General features: G+C 34.4%; 1 protein-coding gene across 1 annotated transcript in view; it reads right to left on the minus strand.

The window, feature by feature from the left end:
• PCDH15 (protocadherin related 15) overlaps window positions 1-19,888 on the minus strand; it is a 952,716-nt gene that overhangs the window by 62,115 nt on the left and 870,713 nt on the right. Inside the window, exons 27-28 of the mRNA XM_045291300.1 lie at window positions 16,861-17,076; window positions 10,246-10,334 (exon numbers count right to left, since the gene is read on the minus strand). Coding sequence (XP_045147235.1) covers window positions 10,246-10,334; window positions 16,861-17,076 — 305 coding nt within the window. The remainder of the gene's footprint in view (window positions 1-10,245; window positions 10,335-16,860; window positions 17,077-19,888) is intronic.

Raw genomic sequence — 19,888 nt, forward strand, 5'->3', positions numbered from 1 at the left:
GGTGACAGAGGATGATGTAAGATATGAAAATAATAATCTATAACTTATCAAGAGTTCATGAGGGAGGGGGGGGCGGGAGAAGGAGGAGGAAAAATGTGAAGCTGATATCAAGGGATCAAGTAGAAAGAAAATGGTTTGAAAATGATGATGGCAGCATATGTGCAAATGTGCTTGACACCATGGATGAATGTATGGATTGTGATAAGAGAGATAAGAGCCCCCAATAAAAGTATTTACTAAAAATTTTTTTATGCTTCCAATTATATAAAATATTCATTTTAGTTATATCCATAGAGTCAGAAGATACCTATATACTTGAATCTAAGCCGACCAGAATATCGGCCGAGGCACCTAATTTTACCACAAAAACTGCATTAAAAAATATGCTGAAACTTGGCTTACACATGAGTAAATACGGTACTATTGGTCGCTGGGGGTTTGGCTAAGTGGGGAATGAGAACAAGCACTAGGTTTCCATTTGAAGTAATGGATTTGGTTTTGAACTAGATAAAAGTTGAAGGTGTACAACAATGTGAATGTACTAAGTGCCACTAATCAGTCAACTTTAAATCTTTACTTTTACTATGGGTGAATTTTACTTCAATTAAAACAAAATTTTGGGAGGCTAGAGGAGTGCTTAATGTATTTAAAAGTAGATACCATCTACTTTTTGAACACTGGGTGTTGTTACACAAATGTGTTTAGTTTGTAAAACTTCACCAAACTGTGTACTTATAATTCATGCATTTTCATATGTACGTCATACCTGAACAATATTTTGTAAAGGAAAAAAAATGAGATTCAAGAGTTATAGTTAACTCGGTTGTGTGATCTTTAGTTGTGTCAAGACTCAAAGCAAATAGGTGCAAAAACTATCTGAAGACAGATAAAGTATTGGAATTCAGTCAGAATATTAGAAATCATACTATGGCCTGTTTATTAGATGATTTATCTTTCTTTTTTTTTTTTTTTAGTTTTTATAGGTGTGGTGATATTACACTGGAGAAAAAGAGACATATTTCTAAAAACTTATGTGGGTATATGGCTATGTATTTTACTAGTTACTGTACATTTTACTATTCATTTTTATCTCCACTTCTTTAACAATTACAATTTTAAATAACTACAATGCCAAACAAAAAAGAATTAAAACTTAGGCACTTGCAGGGTTATCTGCAATATATAAAGATGTACATATGTGACATAACTACAAGTCTTTATATTTGAGTATGTAGAAAACAAATTATTCTTCCTGTAAATCCAGGATATGGCTTCTCACTTTCTTTTAAAATAAGCCCAATTGAGATATTTAATGTTTATTGTGCCAACCTGGTAGATAAACACATGTGGGGTAAATTGAAGGGCAGAGAAATAAATGGCTCTGTAAGCCTCGCCTTTCTAGTTCTCGGGTCTCTTGCTTTGTGATAGTCACAACAGTGTGCAGCTGCCTTCGCCAGTTCCCTGCTTCAGCTGGCAAAGCTCACTTCCTGCAACACATCCCTGAGAAGAAGCCACTTGGACCTACCCAGATGCATCCCTCGGTCCTGGAGCAGCCGTGTGAAGACCCCTGCCAGCGCTGAGATGCTTACACACTCACTGATTCAGCTTTCCTCCTGCAGCTGGCATCACTGTGTGTGTTTTGTGAAATGGAGGAGGACTTTATGGATTGATGTTGGAGATGTGGGCTAATGTTGGACTTGTGGGCTTGAGTAGCACTGGGTTGGGATGTTTTCTTGATGTGTATTTATCCTTTATATAAAACTCTCTCTTATATATGAGTTTCTGTGGATTTGTTTCTCTAAACTACCCAGACTAATACACTAATGATGAGAATGCCCTTCCTCAAAAAGCAAATAAAATCATACACTCACTAGCCATCAAAACCAATACATTTTCCAGACTTTGAATAAAATGAAATGCACTTATCTTAAAAAATACAGAATAGTGAATTACACCTTGCATACTAAAAATTACATTTCATTAATATTTTCAGAGTTTGTGTTTTCTTTAATGCCTTTTTCCATTTGTTTTACAGCAGTTACATGCCTATTGCTATTGAAATGGCTATGATCCAGTAAAACCAGATCCTAACAGTTCATCTCTGCTGTTGGCCTCTTCAAGTTCATGTTTTTCCCAAATATACGTTAGAGAACATTAACATGAGATTGGCAATACTTAAAGCAATTTAATTTTAGAAAACAGTGGCCAAGAGAGACTGAAGGACTAATGAAATACGTGGGTCCAATAACATTTCACATGTCCAGGTGGGTTGGTATTTTTAAACACATTTTCACTGGTTTCCCGAAACAGTAGCATACAGGATGCATGAATGCATCTAACTAATTTGGAATGAATGAAACAGAAAAGGAGATAACGTGACTGGAAGACGAAAGTAATGGCATGACCAATGTTATTAGGTGTTGTCAAGGACCAGGCACTCTGTGGCCCCTAACAGCAGCAGCAGCAGGATAAATCTTGACTCACAGTGACCCCCATTGAACAGACTGGACTGCCTCGTAGGCTGTCATCTTTCCCGAAGCAGATTGCTAGTTCCTTCCCCCATGGAGCAGCTGGCTGCGTTCACACACCAACATTTCCATTAAGAGCCAAATGCTGAATCATTTGCAATAATGAAATTCTATTTCATCACCAGAGTCTCTGGGTGGCACAAATGCGTAAACACTGAATTAATCATTGAAATGCTAGTGGTTTGAACGTACTTAGCGATCGCTTCAAAGACAGATCTGTCAATCTCCTTTCGCAAAGTCACAACCATGAAAACTCTATGGAATAATTCTGTTCTGCATCATTTTGGTTGATTTTAATCAGAATCACTTATAAGTAACTAAGCAAACAAACAAACAAACAAACAAAACTCAGTCCATTATCAAATTGAAAAATCAGGTACATATTGGTAAAAGATACAAGTGCCACTCAGGGCATTATTTCTATTCAACTAAATATTGGTATATGAAGGCAATACCAGTTTCTTCAGGGACAGAATAATATCACTTTGAAATGCAAAATTTTATTCAGTGGCAATGGAAGCTAACATTATTTTCAATTTGTCCATTTGCTTGGGCCCCAAATCTGGAAGTCCTTACTGATTTCTATCTTTTCTCACACATCCTAACTGTAACAAAATTCTATTGCCTGAATCTTTAAAATATATATTTTTGACCTAACCAGTTCTTTATACGCCCACTCTTCCTATCAGTACGAGACACATGATAATTCTCCTAGTTTACTGCTACACATTCATAACTGTACCCCTGATTTTACACTCAATAATCTTTTGAAACTTAAGCTATGACATATTAGTTTTTTGTTGCAAAACTGCCAAGCAAGAATAAGCTATATACTTAATTTCAAAATTTAAATACACTATTAAAATATAAATTAATGTTTGAAATAGATATATTTCATTCACATAAAAATAACATGATATGCAACCTATGCAAACCTACTAATGAGACATTTGACTTTTTGTCGACTTTGCACCAAGTTTCTCATATTTAAAATGTATTTTTTTAAATGTATTTTTTACTTCTAACACATCTTCTTTGGAAGAGCCCTGTTTATTCTGGCTATCGTATTGGACTAAGACAACTGCTGCCATCGCATTATTTGTGATCTGCAGTAACTCTGTAGGACAGAGCACAGCTGTTCCACAGAGTTTCCAAGGTTAAAACCTATGAAAGCAACTTGCTACAGCTTTCTTCCATGGAGTAAATGATGAGTTTCAACCACTGACTATTCAGTTAACAGCAGAATGCTTTATGGCGTCACAAGGGCTTTTCCATGTTGAACGACACAGTTCTAAAGACTTTCCATCTTATGTAACATAAATCTTGAGATCTTTAAAGTGGTCTGAATAGCTATGCCTTGATACACCAAGCATGCTCTGATCTCAGGGTTTAAGGAAGGGGTAGCGGCCCTTCCTTCATGACCAAGGTTCTCACCTCGCTTCATTCAGGTCTCTGTTCAGATTGTTCACTAGCAGAGAAGTTTCCCTTTACCTTACTAGCTAAAACAATATCTCCCTTACTTCATTCTACATTTGAAGTTTATTTATTTGCTTTTACTACAAGTATCATGATATTTCATATTAATTTCAATGATGATTTTATTCGTCAATTTTCTTCAGTAGAATGTAAGGTCCATGGGAACAAGACAATTAGCAAATATTCAATAATCTTTGAAGGAATAAATCCCCAGATTCAAGAAATGTTAACAGGGTTCAAAGAGTCTAATTTAACACTCTAAGATCTCCTAGCTGAGCATTGGTGGGCTTGGAATCTAAGCATAAAATCTCTGAATTCAAAAGGATCAAAAACTTCCTGGAAGGTAGTGAGAATTTATGTTTACTTAAGAATTTCACATGAAAATTTCTCCCAAATATTGCTTTTAAAAAGAAAAAAGTATTATAATTTCTTTCTCTCTACATGGCATAAGGTTCTAAAGCAGGTGATGGCAAAGTATGACTCAATGCCAAATAAAGTCATATGCCATATGTAAAGTCTTTATAAAAGTATATTATTAAAATAATTTCTAAAATATTTTATTGGAACAATTTCAATAAAATAAGATAATTGAGTAAAATAATAATTGCACTAAATTTAAAAGCATAATTTAAATCTCACTAGAATAATACTACTAATGTTTTATAAAATGTATATTATGTGTCTTTACAAAAAGTTGTTGGCCCTTCTTTAAACTTAAAGCAAAGTGAATGTAAAACTGATATAAGGCAATGCATCTAGTGATTTGCCTTTTAATTTAGCCACCTCCCTCGAGACCAATTCTATATGACAATGATTTAAGAAAATAGGAGTCTTGTTATTTATTTCTTACTATTTCATAGTTCTTTTCTCAGGAGACTTTCCAAGTCTGTTTCTCAAAATGTGTATCTTGATAGATTTCTATAACCTCCTTTGTAATCTTAATTCCAGGAATCATAATACAAAGACACATTCCAGATGATATATAAAAAGTTTCACAAAGATGAAAGTTTTCCACAGACAATTCAATAGCTACTTAAATAAATTCATTGGATTTCCAGTCTCCAGTTAGAAGGTCAGAGATGTGTTTGAGTTACTCTGAGACCTGAACTATCAATTCAAATTAATAATATAACACAATATTTTAAAATTCTTTTTTTTCTTAGAACTCCATTTCCATGAATCCTTGAGCATATAAGTTTAGATTCCCAGACCAGAATTTCTTATTTATTTGAGCTTTATGATGAAAAGGAAAGAAGAAAAGAGACATAAAATGCAAATCTTTCTTAGCTCCTTCTTTGATTACTATTGCCAATCATTTGTTAGTTACAATAAGGTGTCCCTAACCTTAAACTCACCACTTCTTCCCATGCACCTTAACCCCAAGATTGTGGACAATAAAAGCAAAGCTCACAACCCTAAGAATTTCTCAGAGAAACCCACAAATAAATCCAAAAGTGAATTTTAAATACCTCAGTGCATACATAGAAAATATTACTTGCAGGAAATATAGTTTCTTATTGTAAATTATTGACCATATTAATAATACTAAAAAGGGCTGTTTTTCTTTATAAAGTGGAGTTGATCAATTCTAAGAGCATAAAATAAAAGTTGCGAAAAATATTCAATGAAGTCATTCCAGTCCATCCCAAGGGTTGAGTGGTAATCATTATCATTATTATAGCAGCTAACAAACATTTCTGAATGGATTTTGTTCTGCCCTTTGCCATCAAGGATACTGGTCCTCTCTGCAGAGCCTTCCCCAACCTGAAGTGGAGACATCAGGTCATTGATTGCTTCTTTCATCAACTTCACCACTTACTGACGTCATACTTAACAAGGACATTTGAGGTGATGATCTGGCCTTGGATATGGGCCTGACTCAAGGACAAAATAAATAAAGTGCCAATCATGGATTTCATGTTGTCACTGCACAGGACAAGAAGGTCTCAATGGGCTATATAAGAACTGGCTTTGTAGATTAGGTGACTTTCCATTTAAAAATGTTTAAAGGGAATGGATGTGTTCATTATTCTTGTCAATAGGGAAAATATCTCATTTTTAGAACAAATTGGTACTATGGTTTCTACTGGGGGCACGTGTGCACTTTCATGAGTCACCTGTGTTTAGAGTGAGTGTGTAGGGTCTTCCCCATGCACACTGTAAGACCCAGCAGCTCTCATCCCTGCCACTTCTCTCAGCTTTTCAAAAAGGGGCCAGAAATGTTTCTACTTAAGAAAATTCGAAATAATTGCAGATCTTTAAGAATCTACAAAGGCAATGGCACTTGCCTATTACGTTACAAAATGAGAAATGTTGTATCTAATTCTATCCCAAACAATACAAGCTAGAAGCAGGACCCTCAGAGTTAAAGTCAGTGCTGAGAGGCCACACAACAATAAATTCAAACCTGTCTCTCTGAATCCACCGATTAAGCTCTTACTATACTGTACTCTTGTAATACAATATACAAAAATCCTTGGGAACTCTCTTCCTAATTCTACTGTTTTGGGGTAATTAATGCATGTATATGGAATTTGCTATTTAGTGACTATTTATAATTTCCATACATTTTGCCCTGTGTCTTCTATCCAAGTTTCACAACTATCCTCTAAGTTTTGTTGGCTCCTGTCAACAAGGGAAACTAAGTTGGGAAGCATTAAATTGTTTATCTAACATTTATCATATTTTGAATTCAGTGTATATCCCAGGCTCCTTGCACAATAATACACGGCTCTGTGGTATAATGGGATATGAATTGTGCTGCTGATGCTGTGGTCAGCAATTTGAAACCACCACTACTCCCCAGGAGAAAATGAACTTTGAGCCCTGGTGGTGCAGTGATTATGCATTGGACTGCGATCCTCATAGTCAGCAGTTCGAAACCACTTACAGCTCCATGAGACAAAGACTGGGCTTCCTATTGCCATAAAACAGTTACAGTCTAGGAAACCTGCCTTGGATCACTATGAATCAGCATAGATTCAATGGCAGTGAGGCTGGTTTTGGGAGTTTACTCCAGTAAAGATTCATGGTCTCTGAAACCCACAGGTGCAATTCTACGCTGTCCCAGAGAGTCTCTGAGGAGGAATCAAATCCACAGCAGTGAGAGTTGGAAGCTTTTGCAAGGTGCTAGATTTTTTTCATTGAAATCAATATGCTTGCTTAAGAGACATTAAGTGCTCAAAGAATCAAAGAAATATTTTGTTTTGGCATTTTTATGCCAATCTTCAAAATTTTATCTCAATATATCATTTATTCCTACTGAAATCATCATTCAATACAATGTGAGATTCTATGTATCTGCTTTGCATATAAAATATAACTTTTTTATTGTTCTATTACTATATAACTTGAGTTATTACAGAGAACACAATGCATTTAATTTCCTATACTAATAGAGTTTATAATCTCTTGGAAATTATTTAATAAAATATTACATGATGATCTGAATTTTTAGAAATCTAACAAATGCTAGCAGTTGAAGAGCTGGTGGTCTTGTTGGGATGGTGTAAACAGAAAAGGGCTGACTGAATAGATGAAATTAAAACAGCAAAGAGGCATTTAAGCATAATTCTAGATTTTTGCTCAGGTCAAATAAGCTACTATTTTTCTAGGCATGAAAATATACAAACTATTCTTGCACCAATGAACAAGACATTATACGATTGGTAATTCTTGAATCCAGTAATAACCACCACAACAGAGTGTTTCTTTGATATCAGAAGATTAAACTTGTGAAATATAAAATATTTTTCTATGAAGCCTGTATGTTTATCCTAAAAGAATATCACTCATCTTAATCACTGCCTATTATAATATGCATGGCATATAATTAATAAAAGATTAGTTATCTGATTATCTGAAGCCTTTCTGGCAATTAAGAAATAGGGGTTGCTTTGCAAGAGAAAGGCAAATTGACAGTTATAAGTGATAGCTGTCAACCAGAAATAAATAGAGGACAGAGGAAAAAAATATTAAATATGGCAGCAGGTTAGATTAGGCTAGTAAAGAGTAAAAGAGTAAAGACATTTTATTAATTTTTGAATACGGCAGAATATTAGAAAATTTGGCTTAATAAATAATCACAATCATGTATGAGTCAATAATAACCTCTTCTTCAACCATGTTTGGTATACACTGCTAAGCAGGCAGAGAATATATATTTATAGATATATTTTATAAAAATCACATATATATGGCTATATATATATATATATATATATATACACACACACACACACATACACGCACACACACGAGTATAGGTTAACAAGCATTGCTACAAAATCGTAAAATCCTTATTAAAATAAAAATATCAAAACGTGAAGACTTCTCAGCATTTCCTTCATCTAGATCAGTAGTTCTCTTTCTTCCTAATGCCGTGACCCTTTAATACAGTTCCTCATGTATTAAGCCCCTAACCATAAAATTATTTTCGTTGTTACTCCATAACTGTAATTTTGCTACTGTTATGAATTGGGCGACCCCTGTGAAAGGGTTGTTCTACCCCCAGAGGGGTTGCGACCCACAGGTTGAGAACCACTGTGATCTACACACTTTTGAAGGTAGTATTACCACCTCAACACTTCCTTGAAACATTCTGCTTTTGTTGCTTTGCAACACTTCAAAAATGGAAGTTTATACATCGTAGGTGGAATCAAATCATGTGGCTTTATGTTTAGTATTTGGAAACAAAGAAGTCTGAAGTGGTAAGATCATCTGTGGAGTTAGGGTTGTAAGGGCTCACAATGAAAATCTTGTAGGACAGCATGGATACACACGAAAAATGATTATGTCAGTGTTGGAATGGAACACAATTCCTGGGCACAACTGGTCTTTCCCCCACCCCATCATTGAAATTTTCAATCATCTTAAAAACTCTATAATGAGCCTTCATCACCATCTTGTGTCCTTCCAAAAAATCTATCCAGATCACACCACCCCTTTAAAAGGAAATCTCAAACAGTCACCAGGATATTCAGAGATAATCCCTAGGCCTTGGATTTAACTGGCTCAACAGATTTTCTCAGAAGCCACTGTTTTGAATTGTATCTTTAATTTTGTAGGGGTGGGGGTGGGGGGAGAAGGTACCCTAGCAAAACTAAGACAAGTGTATTGCTAAGAGAACTAGTCTGCCGGCACTAGTGACCCTGAAGCATGTTTAGAAATATTTTGTCTCAAGCAAACCTGTGTCTGAGCTATAACCCTAGCAGCCATATGTGTATATATATGCATATGTATAAGGGGGCGGTGTTCAAAAAGTTCACAGAAAAAGTCCATTACCTTTTAATTTGATTTTTCCACAAATTTTTTGAAGCCACCTTATAAATGAGCCCAAGTGGCTTAATGATTAAGTGCTCAGATGAGCACAAAAGGGCACCAGTTGGAACCCACCAGTGACCCTGTGTGTGGAAAGACAGGATGATTTGCATCATGAATGTGGCAGCTTTTAATAAGCTCTGATTATCTAGAGATATCACTTTGAAATAATAAATATTAAAGAACATAAATATATATGCTCTTCACTTATTGACATGGTAGGTTTGAAAAGCAGTTTGTTATGAAAAATTAGCCTTCTATGAGAAAATAGAGGAGGACCTCAAGAGATAACAAAGTGAATGATAACTGAAGCATTACATAACTGCCAGATTGCATCATTACATAACTGACAAACCATTGTGAGTCCTGAACCAGCTCAGTGAATCCTAACAGCCAGTCCAACATTTCTGTACTTGTTAGTGCCAGAAGTAAGTACATTATTAATGCGGAAAAGAGGTGAGTGGGTGTTATTTTACTTCAGTTGTAAATGCAAAATGTCAGATAATATGATAGTAACTGCATTTACTAAAATATCTGGATAAACCAAATAACGAGCATTTTGAATAAAGGTCATGTAACAAATGACATTTTTCTCATATACTGAATTTTGGATGTTTGTTAATGCACCAATCAAAGCATTCTGAGTAATAAGAACTTCTTACTTTTAATTTACATTTTTAATTGAAAGTGGTCTTAGAGTCCTCATATATTTCAAAGGAAACTATATGATTTGGAAAATTAGTGAGCTATTATTAAAATATTATTTTAAGGTGTCTGTTTATTCTGAGCATTAGAATGATTAAAATACCCTACCAAACCAAATCCATTACTATCAACTCTATTGTGATTCATAACAATCTAACCATCCAGTTAACATTTTATCTGTATTAAAATAAGTATAAAAATAAAAAAAAATCCATACTCTGTAAGATCTTCTATCTTTTTTTCCACCAGAGTTGGGGGTACATTGGAAACAATGACTTGCATATCCAGCTGGTTAACCACAGAGACCTGCAAAAAAAGAAAAAATAGAATTTAGATTTGTATTCTCCAGTATTTCATAATATTTTAATAGCATTGTTATTTATTTTGTATGCTACAATGACATGATGATTTATCATTTTTCATTTGGGAACATATATTTTGTCTAGTTATCCAATCATAATAGATGTAGAGGCAAACTATGACAGATTGAGAATAAATAACAAATAATTTTTCTCTACTTAGAAGTTACAGAATTCTACATGATTTTAATTGGAATTGGGTTTTTATGTTTGTTTTTTATGTTTACTACCTTGACTATTTACTAAGATGCTAAAGTTGGTATATATTTGTGCTTTAAATTTGGTTATTAAAAAATCCTCATAAAATGGAAAATACATACTTACAGTTTTACAAAGCCAGACAAACAACCTATGCATTGTAATTAAGAATCTGGGATAGATCTGGTTAGAGTAATTGATTCTGTGAGGACACCACACATGAATATTTTACTTTATATAACTTTATATTTTCACATATATAAAGAAATATCTATACACATGGACTTACATGTGAGGTTAAAAATAAATGAATTCAAAAGTTTTTATGCAAACACCTATTGAACATTTACTGAATTTCTCCTATGTTCTTATATAGGAAAATGGTTGAAAATAATACTATTATTCCCCCCCCCCTTGAGATATAGCAGTCTTTAACTCATTTAATTTTTATAATAATTAATTCTTGTACAAGGTTGTTATTACTATTACTCCAATTTTTAAATAAAGAAGCAAATCTATTAAAGACAGCTTTAATAATCTGGTTCAGATTAAGGTTATCTGACTACAATTATTATGTTCTTTGCTAATACCAAATACTGATATACTCTATATGGCCATGCATATACACTTAATAACAGTTGCAGACCAAATGGACTCTTGGTGACTCCATGTGTGTCAAAGTAGAACTGTGCTACAAAGGGTTTTAATGATTGTGTTTGGGTTGTAGATCACCAAGTTTTCTTCCAAGGCTAGACCCTATTAAAACTGTATAGATATAGATATAGAGATAGTTTATATATATAGCTTGTATATAACTATGTATATAGTTTATATATATCTATAATCTGTCACAGTTTATATATTTTATTAGTGTATATATAACATATATATACACATACACATCATATATATATACATACACTAGGATGATCAATTGAATATGTTATGTGTATGCAGTACCATATAGCCAAATATGATTTCTAATGGTGAGTATTTCATTTTTCCATGTATCTTTGATATAGATTCATTTTTTTCTACATATAATTGACCCTAGATTATGCCATCATGATCTGTCTGAATAAAGATGACATTGGAAAGGATGGAGACACAAGATGGAAGTAATATGAGTTCCTGCATCTCTTTGTACAATAGAGCTGCCAACAATGCTAATAAACTATGTACCTCTCATTGTTACATAAAGCGAGACAGAAAATTGATTGGGCATGCCATTGAAATTTTCTAGTTGTTACACATCCAGCCTCCTATGCCCAACAAATGTCCAAGGATGTCTGTTGAACATTCAAACACAAGGCAGTTAGAGTCTTACTAGAGTTAGAAAAATGGAAGTACAACAAGAATGTTGCTTATACGTGGGTACAGGGAAAAGGAAAAATCATCTTTGCAAAAATGTGCTTCAAGTTTCACTAGATAATTTAGAAGTAAACTTTTGCCATGTGATCAGCTCATATACAACAGGAACTATTTGGAAGCAAACTTTGGCCTTGCAGACCTACGTTTTACATCATTTGCCTTTTAAGGGCAGTCAATAATGTCTCTACTTAGAAGAATACACTATTTACAGAAATATAATGTTTTATCTTTTCCTAAGTTTTGGGGCTCAATTCATACAAAAACACCAGAAAACAAATTAAGGTTGATACTTTTTTTAACCAGTGTTCTTCAAATGTTAATTTATTTTCTGATATATATATACATATATGCTTGATAATTTTTTATATATACTAATAAAATACTTTTATGATCTTAATAACTTTGAGACAATAATTTTTACTTGTGTGATAAAAATTATATATGTGTAAGTACTTTCGATAAAGCAGCAAAAGTCAGACTACATTTAAATCCAAAGGTAATTTTCATCATAGGCTGACCTCTAAATTGCTACTCAAAAAAACTAGTTTTCTTGAAATGTTTATATCTAATTTTCGCAGAACATACACATCTTTTCAAATGCAAATGAAAAGAATAAAATATTTCAGTTTATAGTTTGAATTTGCTAAGGAATTCTGCACTCTTAATTATTTGATTATTTCTATCACCTATAGGGTTGCTATGAGTTGGAACCAATTCAATGGCGGTAAGTTTATTTCTTTTCAAAGCAATGATATTTAAATTTTTACGATGACTAGATTTTGTTTATGTTGTTTTTATAAACTAGCCTCATCCCTTAAATGACTGGCACTGGTTGCAACAAGTGTGAAGCTGGTGCGGGACTGGGCAGTATTTCACTCTGGTACACCGGGTCTCTGGGTCTGAACAGGCTTGGTGCACCTAACGACGCCCTCATACACACTGGTCAAACTAGACTTGAGCAATCTGTTTATGTAACTGTTGAATTTATCTCTTTGTGGGTTGAACACTAACAAAAGATGTTTATCATATTTTTGTCATTGTTGTGTTTGATGACTGTAATGGATTAACATAACGAGATGTGTTCCACAAGAGAAAAATTAGCAGATGTGAGGCACATACTTCTAAAGGCAGAAGTTGGCATTTACATAATTTATATATTTCTAAATCCTATTAATCTTTTTTTTTAATCATTTTATTAGGGGCTCATACAACTCTTATCACAATCCATACACACATCAATTGTGTAAAGCGCATTTGTACATTCATTGCCCTCATCATTCTCAAAACATTTCCTCTCCACTTAAACCCCAGGCATTAGGTCCTCATTTTTCCCCTCCCTCCCCGATCCCCCCCTCCCTCATGACCCCTTGATAGTTTATAAATTGTTAATTTGTCATATCTTGCCCTGTTCGACATCTCCCTTCACCCACTTTTCTGTTGTCTGTCCCCCAGGGAGGAGGTCACATATAGCTCCTTGTGATCGGTGCCCTCTTTCCTACCCACTCTCCCTCTACCCTCCCAGTATCGCCACTCACACCACTGGTCCTGTAGGGCTCATCCGCCCTGGATTCCCTGTATTTCCAGTTCCTATCTGTACCAGTGTACATCCTCTGGTCTAGCCAGACTTGCAAGGTAGAATTCGAGTCATGGTAGTGGGAGTGGGGAGGAAACATTTAGGAACTAGAGGAAAGTTGTATTTCTCATCGTTGTTACATTGCACCCTGACTGGCTCATCTCCTCCCCGAGACCCCTCTGCAAGGGAATCTCCAGTGGCCTACTCATGGGCTTTGGGTCTCCACTCCGCACTCCCCCCCTCATTCTCTGATAAGATTTTTTGTTCTAATGATGCCTTATACCTGATCCCTTGACACCTCGTGGTTGCTTAGGCTGGTGTGCTTCTTCCATGTGCTCAGAAGCAACAAAGCCCACATGGAAGTCCTATTAATCTTACTCATAAACTTCTAATTTTTCCTTTGTTTTTTCCTTCTAATTTTTCCATTTGTTCTCAGATTGCTTAGAAATGCTCTCTAATACAAATATACTGTGAACCACAAATGCATGACACATAATTTAAAATTTCTAGTACTTACATTAAAATTACCAATATATTTAATGTAATATGCTCAAATATACACCAACAATCAATACAAAAATATGCTAATGAAATATATTACATTATTTTCTTGCTGTCTTTAAAATTCAATGTGTAGCTTAAGCTCACAGGACATTTCAATGCTAACTAGCCACGTTTTATATTCTTAGTAGCCATATTTGGCTAATTGCTAACATAATGATATTCTCATTATATCTCCCTTTGATTGGTCCCTCTCTTATAACTCTTCTTTGATGTTTTCTCACATTTTTTTGAAATGAACCGCTAATTTAATAGCCTTTCTAGAAAATTTTATATCTGTTTGTTTGATATTATACCAAAATCTAAGTGATAGTGTGTTAAAGTTAACTACAAAGGCAAATCTGAAACTGTATTCAGTTACATTAAGATCCACTTTCAATGTGATGCTCTGAATGGATATTTTACTCATGAATGGTTATTTAACATTTTATTAACTACATGGAAAATATTGGTTCACTGAATGATGTAGGTTTTTCAAATATTGACACATTTCTTGATATAACATGTTTTAATAGGACAACTAATCTCATCAGAAAACTCTATTTCTTAAGTAAATGGAAGCTGCTGTGCCAATAAAGGTAAATACAAATTTTCTAATATTCAAAGTTAGGCTTAGAAAGAAGCCTGGTGGCTCAGTGGTCCAGCCCTCAGCAACTGCACAGAAGGTCAGCTGTTCAAACCCACTAGCGCTCTGTGGGAGGCAAGCATGATGGGAAGTCCCTATGGGATAATTTTACTCCATCATATAGGACTGCCAGAAATTGGAATTGACTCAATGTCAATGGATACATTGGACTCAACAATTTGAATTTGTTGCCAGTAACAGATACTTTTAATTGTTTTTCTTGAGATGACAGCATCACTTCATTCACTTTTTCCTAAATTTTTACCAATATTCAATCATTATACTTTGTCACTCAGTTGTTCTTTCAAGTAAAAAAAAAAGACAGCTCACATAATTCTCTTCCTGGAGATATTTTATGGGCACTTCTCCTTTAATTGCACAATATATTGAAAAGAAGTTAGTCAAAAATAGATATCTCTTAAAATTAGTAAGATTTACTGATTAATCAAGGAGATTAAAAAAATCATTTTACTGGGGACTCTTACAGATATAACAATCCATAAATCAATTCTCTCAAGCAAACTTGTACATGTTAGGAAATTATTTTTGAAACCATTTTTTTTCTTTTTTTATTCTGACTATATTATTAAAAAGGTTACAAAGGCACTAAAAGTACATGCACCCTCATGGTAAAAAAAAAAGTAAATAATTTGTTTTCTCTTTAGAAGAACTTTAAATTCATCAGCTATTGAAAGGATTTTAGGGAATCTGAGAGTTTTGTGGCCAATACTTTAAGACATGCTTAACTATGTTTGGGCCATTTATTCATTGAGCAAATATGTGAGCATTCAAAATATGCAAGGATTTATTATAGGCATTTGAGATAAACTGGGTGATGAAACTAACAAACAGAAGAAAGCCTACATTTCTTAGTGTCAAAACAATAATGGACACAAAACAATACATATGGAAATGGTATGTGGATTCACATGATGAAAATAATGAAAAGGGGTCGTGAAATACCATAGTAGGTCCCTGTATTAAACAGGTTGGTGAGAGTAGACTTCATTGGGAATTCATCCATGCAGACACATTTTGGGATAGACCACTCTAAGCAAGGAGAATAAATACTACAATGTACAAGGTGAGAGTATGCCTATGCTGCTTGAGAAAAATCAAATTGGATAATATTACTGAGGGTTTTTAAAAAAAATCATTTTATTGGGGGCTCTTGCAGGCCATCACCATCCATCCATCCATCCATTTTGTCAAGCACAGTTGTACATATGTTGCCATCATTATTTTCAAAACATTTTTTTAGTTTTATTGAGGTAGAGAGAAAGAAGGGGACAATGAGGCCATGGAAGCCAGATTACGGTGGACCTCACAACTGATAACGCATACAGTGTTTTTTTCCTGAAACAATCAGGGTGACACCTAAAGGTTTTCTGAAAGAAGCAACATGAATTAATTTATAGTTTAAAGGTATTTCAGTGCAAACATGGCTTTACTGGGGCAAGAATGGAAGAATTGGTAAAGTTTAGGGGCTTGTGCAATGATCCAGGTGAAATATAATGGGGTATGGAACATGTTAATCATCAAAAGTGTTGAAAATTGTGCAAGTAGCATGTCTATGTTAGGAATGTTCCATAGTCTGCATATATATGTGTGTGTGCAAGCAGATATATAAGCATTTAGTGTGGATTAGAATTCAGTAACAGATGTAAAGAAAAGAAAATCTTTTCTTAGGAATCAGTGACGATGGACCTTTGTTAATTGTATTGTTACTAAATAAGAATGATGTTGGGAATGTGTGCTGGCCTTCATATCTACCAGTCGTGTGGTCAGTCTTCACCATTATCTAAGAAGAAAAATATTTGATCATGTATGTCTGAGTGCATGTGAAATTCTATATTGAAGATAGCATCTGAAGACTACATAAAATTCTGACACTTATGATGTTGTTTTCACAATCATATAATTAAAAAAATAATATTTATTTCCCAAGTGTAAAAGAACAAATATTACCAAAGCTGTTTTTTCTTCCATGAACTGTAGTCATTAATACCTGGATCAAAATGAATCACATTAATATTTTAGAAAATCCATTTAAGATTCAATAACTTCTATGAGTTGAAAACGCTGCTCCCCCCCTAGGAATTACAAAGCACTGATCCCTAGTTAGCTGAAGTGTGATCTACTTACAAGTACTTCTGCTTTGCTGCTTAGTCCTTTCCCGTAGTCATCAGTTGCGATGACTTGGAATTTGAAGTAAGACCTTCTCATGTTATGGAAGAGCATGGCCGTTTTGATGAGGCCTGTGTATGTTTCCACCACAAAGCCTTCTTTTCCCTCTTTAATGGGTGGTATGATAAGTCTATAGGCCATAGCACTGTAATTGCCGGTGTCTACATCAGTAGCCTAGGAGCAAACAAAAACAACCACAATGTAAATAAACAGGGAAAAGGCAAACCTTTATTAAAGGAGTAATTTTACTTTGTACAATCTACATTTCTTGTGCAATAAAGGCACAGCAATTTCATCATAAAAATCTACTCTTCTAAGTATCATTATATAGATTTATCAATGCTGTTTCCATAGAATCAACTGGGCTTTATTTGGCTGATAATGACTGCTGTATTCTGATGCAAAAAATGTCAACAAAACAGAGGAAATGAACAGTATCTTCTTCCACATTGGTGTTCAGCTCTATGCTGTGATCTGGATTGGTTAAACATGAGCTTGGTGGCTTACTCAACCATTATCGGGTGTAAAAGACCATGTAATTTTGTTCTTGCTCCAACATATTTGCTAAAGGACAAATAAAATAATGTAGTAAAATATCTCAAATACAAATTCAGTTATCAATAAATACATTGAGATAAAAAATAAATGATTGAATCCTGCATTGTAATTAGATAAGTAAGAAAAAATATCTAATTTCTATCTTGCATCATCTTGACTAACCAGATTTGTTTGTATTGGCCAGGACTGAAGCTCAACATGCTAAATTTTCTTACCTTTTATAATTAAACGTAGCTAGCTGCCTAGAAATATTATTTTTCTCCTTCTTTATATGAATCTGTGAACATAATAGTCTAGCTCTTTGGTTTCTATTTGTGAAAAATTTCTTAGTGCCATTTTGAGAATTACTTCAAGAAAAAAATTTTGGAAAAGATATCCACTCCTGTATTCTAAAATTAAATAAAGTCATAGATAATAGGAGATTCTTAGTGGAATTAGACAAGGCTAAATGCACATTAGACTTGGTGGTGCAGTGGGTTACTTATAGCACTGCTAACCACAAGGTCAGCAGTTTGAACCCACCAGCTGTTACAGAGGAGAAAGATGGGGCTTTTTGCTCCTGTAAAGATTTGCAGCAGTGTTTCCAAAATGGGCAATACTTCCTCTGGTTTCTCTGCAGTCTAAGGGGACTGGAAAAGCAGATGGTTATACTTAATTCTGGACTATGGGCTATCCTTCAGAAGTTTTAATTGGTTGTGGGGCATTGAATAAATATTTTTTCTTGAAAAGGAGGTGGTATGTGAAATGGTTTGGGCACATCTGACAGTTTCAGAAAGGATAGTTTACTCTGTCCCATGACAATCCTATGGTTCATCAGATGGGAAGTCTTCACTAGCGCAGACAGCCTCATCTCTCTCTTGCCACTATATACATCAGTGCAGTCCAATGGCCCTTCCTGCAGTGACCTTCACTCTGCCTCACACAGTAACCACTAACCACATTTGCTTATTGAATTCTTGAAATTAGGGCAATATTAAAAGTTATTTAATGAGTTAGGATAGAATTGTAGTATGAGTTTTAATCTTTAAGCCCAAAATGTTCATACCCATTTATTTACAGTATCTCAGGATAACCCTATCCACACAAGATAACTTAAAGTGAAAAAAAAAAAATTTCAACATAAGGTAGTATATTTCTTAGATTTCCTGAGCAGTTAAACTTTCCAACTTTAAAAACGGAGAAGTATCATCACCAGTTCTTATCTCTAGATGCTCTCGATGGCATAATTGGACCAGTGAGTAAAAGAAACCGATGACTGTTATCTCAAGGTCAGGACTTTGATTTGACATTGGAGGGATGGTAATTATCATCAACAACTGTTCACACTCCTACATCAAGAAACAGAAAGCAAAATACCTTGATACCTTTTTCTTTATATAGATCTAACAAGCAATAAGACATGATATTAAAATCATATTTATTCCAATTTAAAATTAAAATCAGCATTTGAAACACATGCTATATTTGTTCTATATACAATGTGCAAATTTGGGATTAATACAGAACGAGTTCAAGGACTTGGTTACATAATATTCGTTAACTTCTGGTTAACACGGGCATTTTCCCCGAAATGAATATTTTGCTTCAAATGTAAATTTTATTCAGCTATAGCCAACATATAGAAAAGGTGCTCAAAACTTAAGTATGAACCTTGATGAAAGTTGGCAAGATATACACATCTCTCTACGAGTGCACGCATGAAGACACAAGACGGCTCTAGATGTCCATCATCTTGTAGTCATGCTGCTTTGCTCCGGGCCACCCTGGCCATAAATTCTAACACAATTTAATTGAGATAAAATTCTAAATACATTCTATTTAACGTTTACTTCTTATTTGCGGGGAATTTAACAAACATTTATTTCTCACTAGTTAGGAGGCCAGGGTGTGTTAGAATTCTTAGAATCTGAGCTCTAAGGGAGTTTTTTTCTGTCCCCTGAAATTTTTCAGTCAATTGTGTGTTGTGAGATTCAAAACCATCAAGTTTTAACTAAATACCATATAACAAACATGATCACATTTACACGAGAGAAGATGATTACAACAAAATCACAGTGGACTTCTCTTGGTACAATACACTTCTTTGCACCATTACAAGTAGTTAAACTTCAATTTCCGTAAGCAAGTGATTTGTGGTTATAAAAATCCAATAAATTAGGAATGCTGTTAAATGAAATTACTAATCCTGATGTCATGTTCTTCATTAAATTTGGCTTCTCAGATTTGCTCTGTATAAACTCAAAACCAAATTCGCTGCCATTAAATTGATGGGGAGGTGGGTGTGGGAGACCTGGTAGGGCAGGATCAAGGGGAACGTAACAAAGAGGAAATGCTGGTGGGGACTGAGCATGATAGTGGGACAGGAGGAGAATCAATGGAAATAGAGGAAAGAGCTGGGAGGCAAAGGGTATTTATAGAGCTCTCGATA

This window comes from Echinops telfairi, unplaced genomic scaffold (assembly GCF_000313985.2).
Source record: "Echinops telfairi isolate 266 unplaced genomic scaffold, ASM31398v2 ScPeMD7_70;HRSCAF=299, whole genome shotgun sequence".
NCBI classification, from domain to species: domain Eukaryota; kingdom Metazoa; phylum Chordata; class Mammalia; order Afrosoricida; family Tenrecidae; genus Echinops; species Echinops telfairi.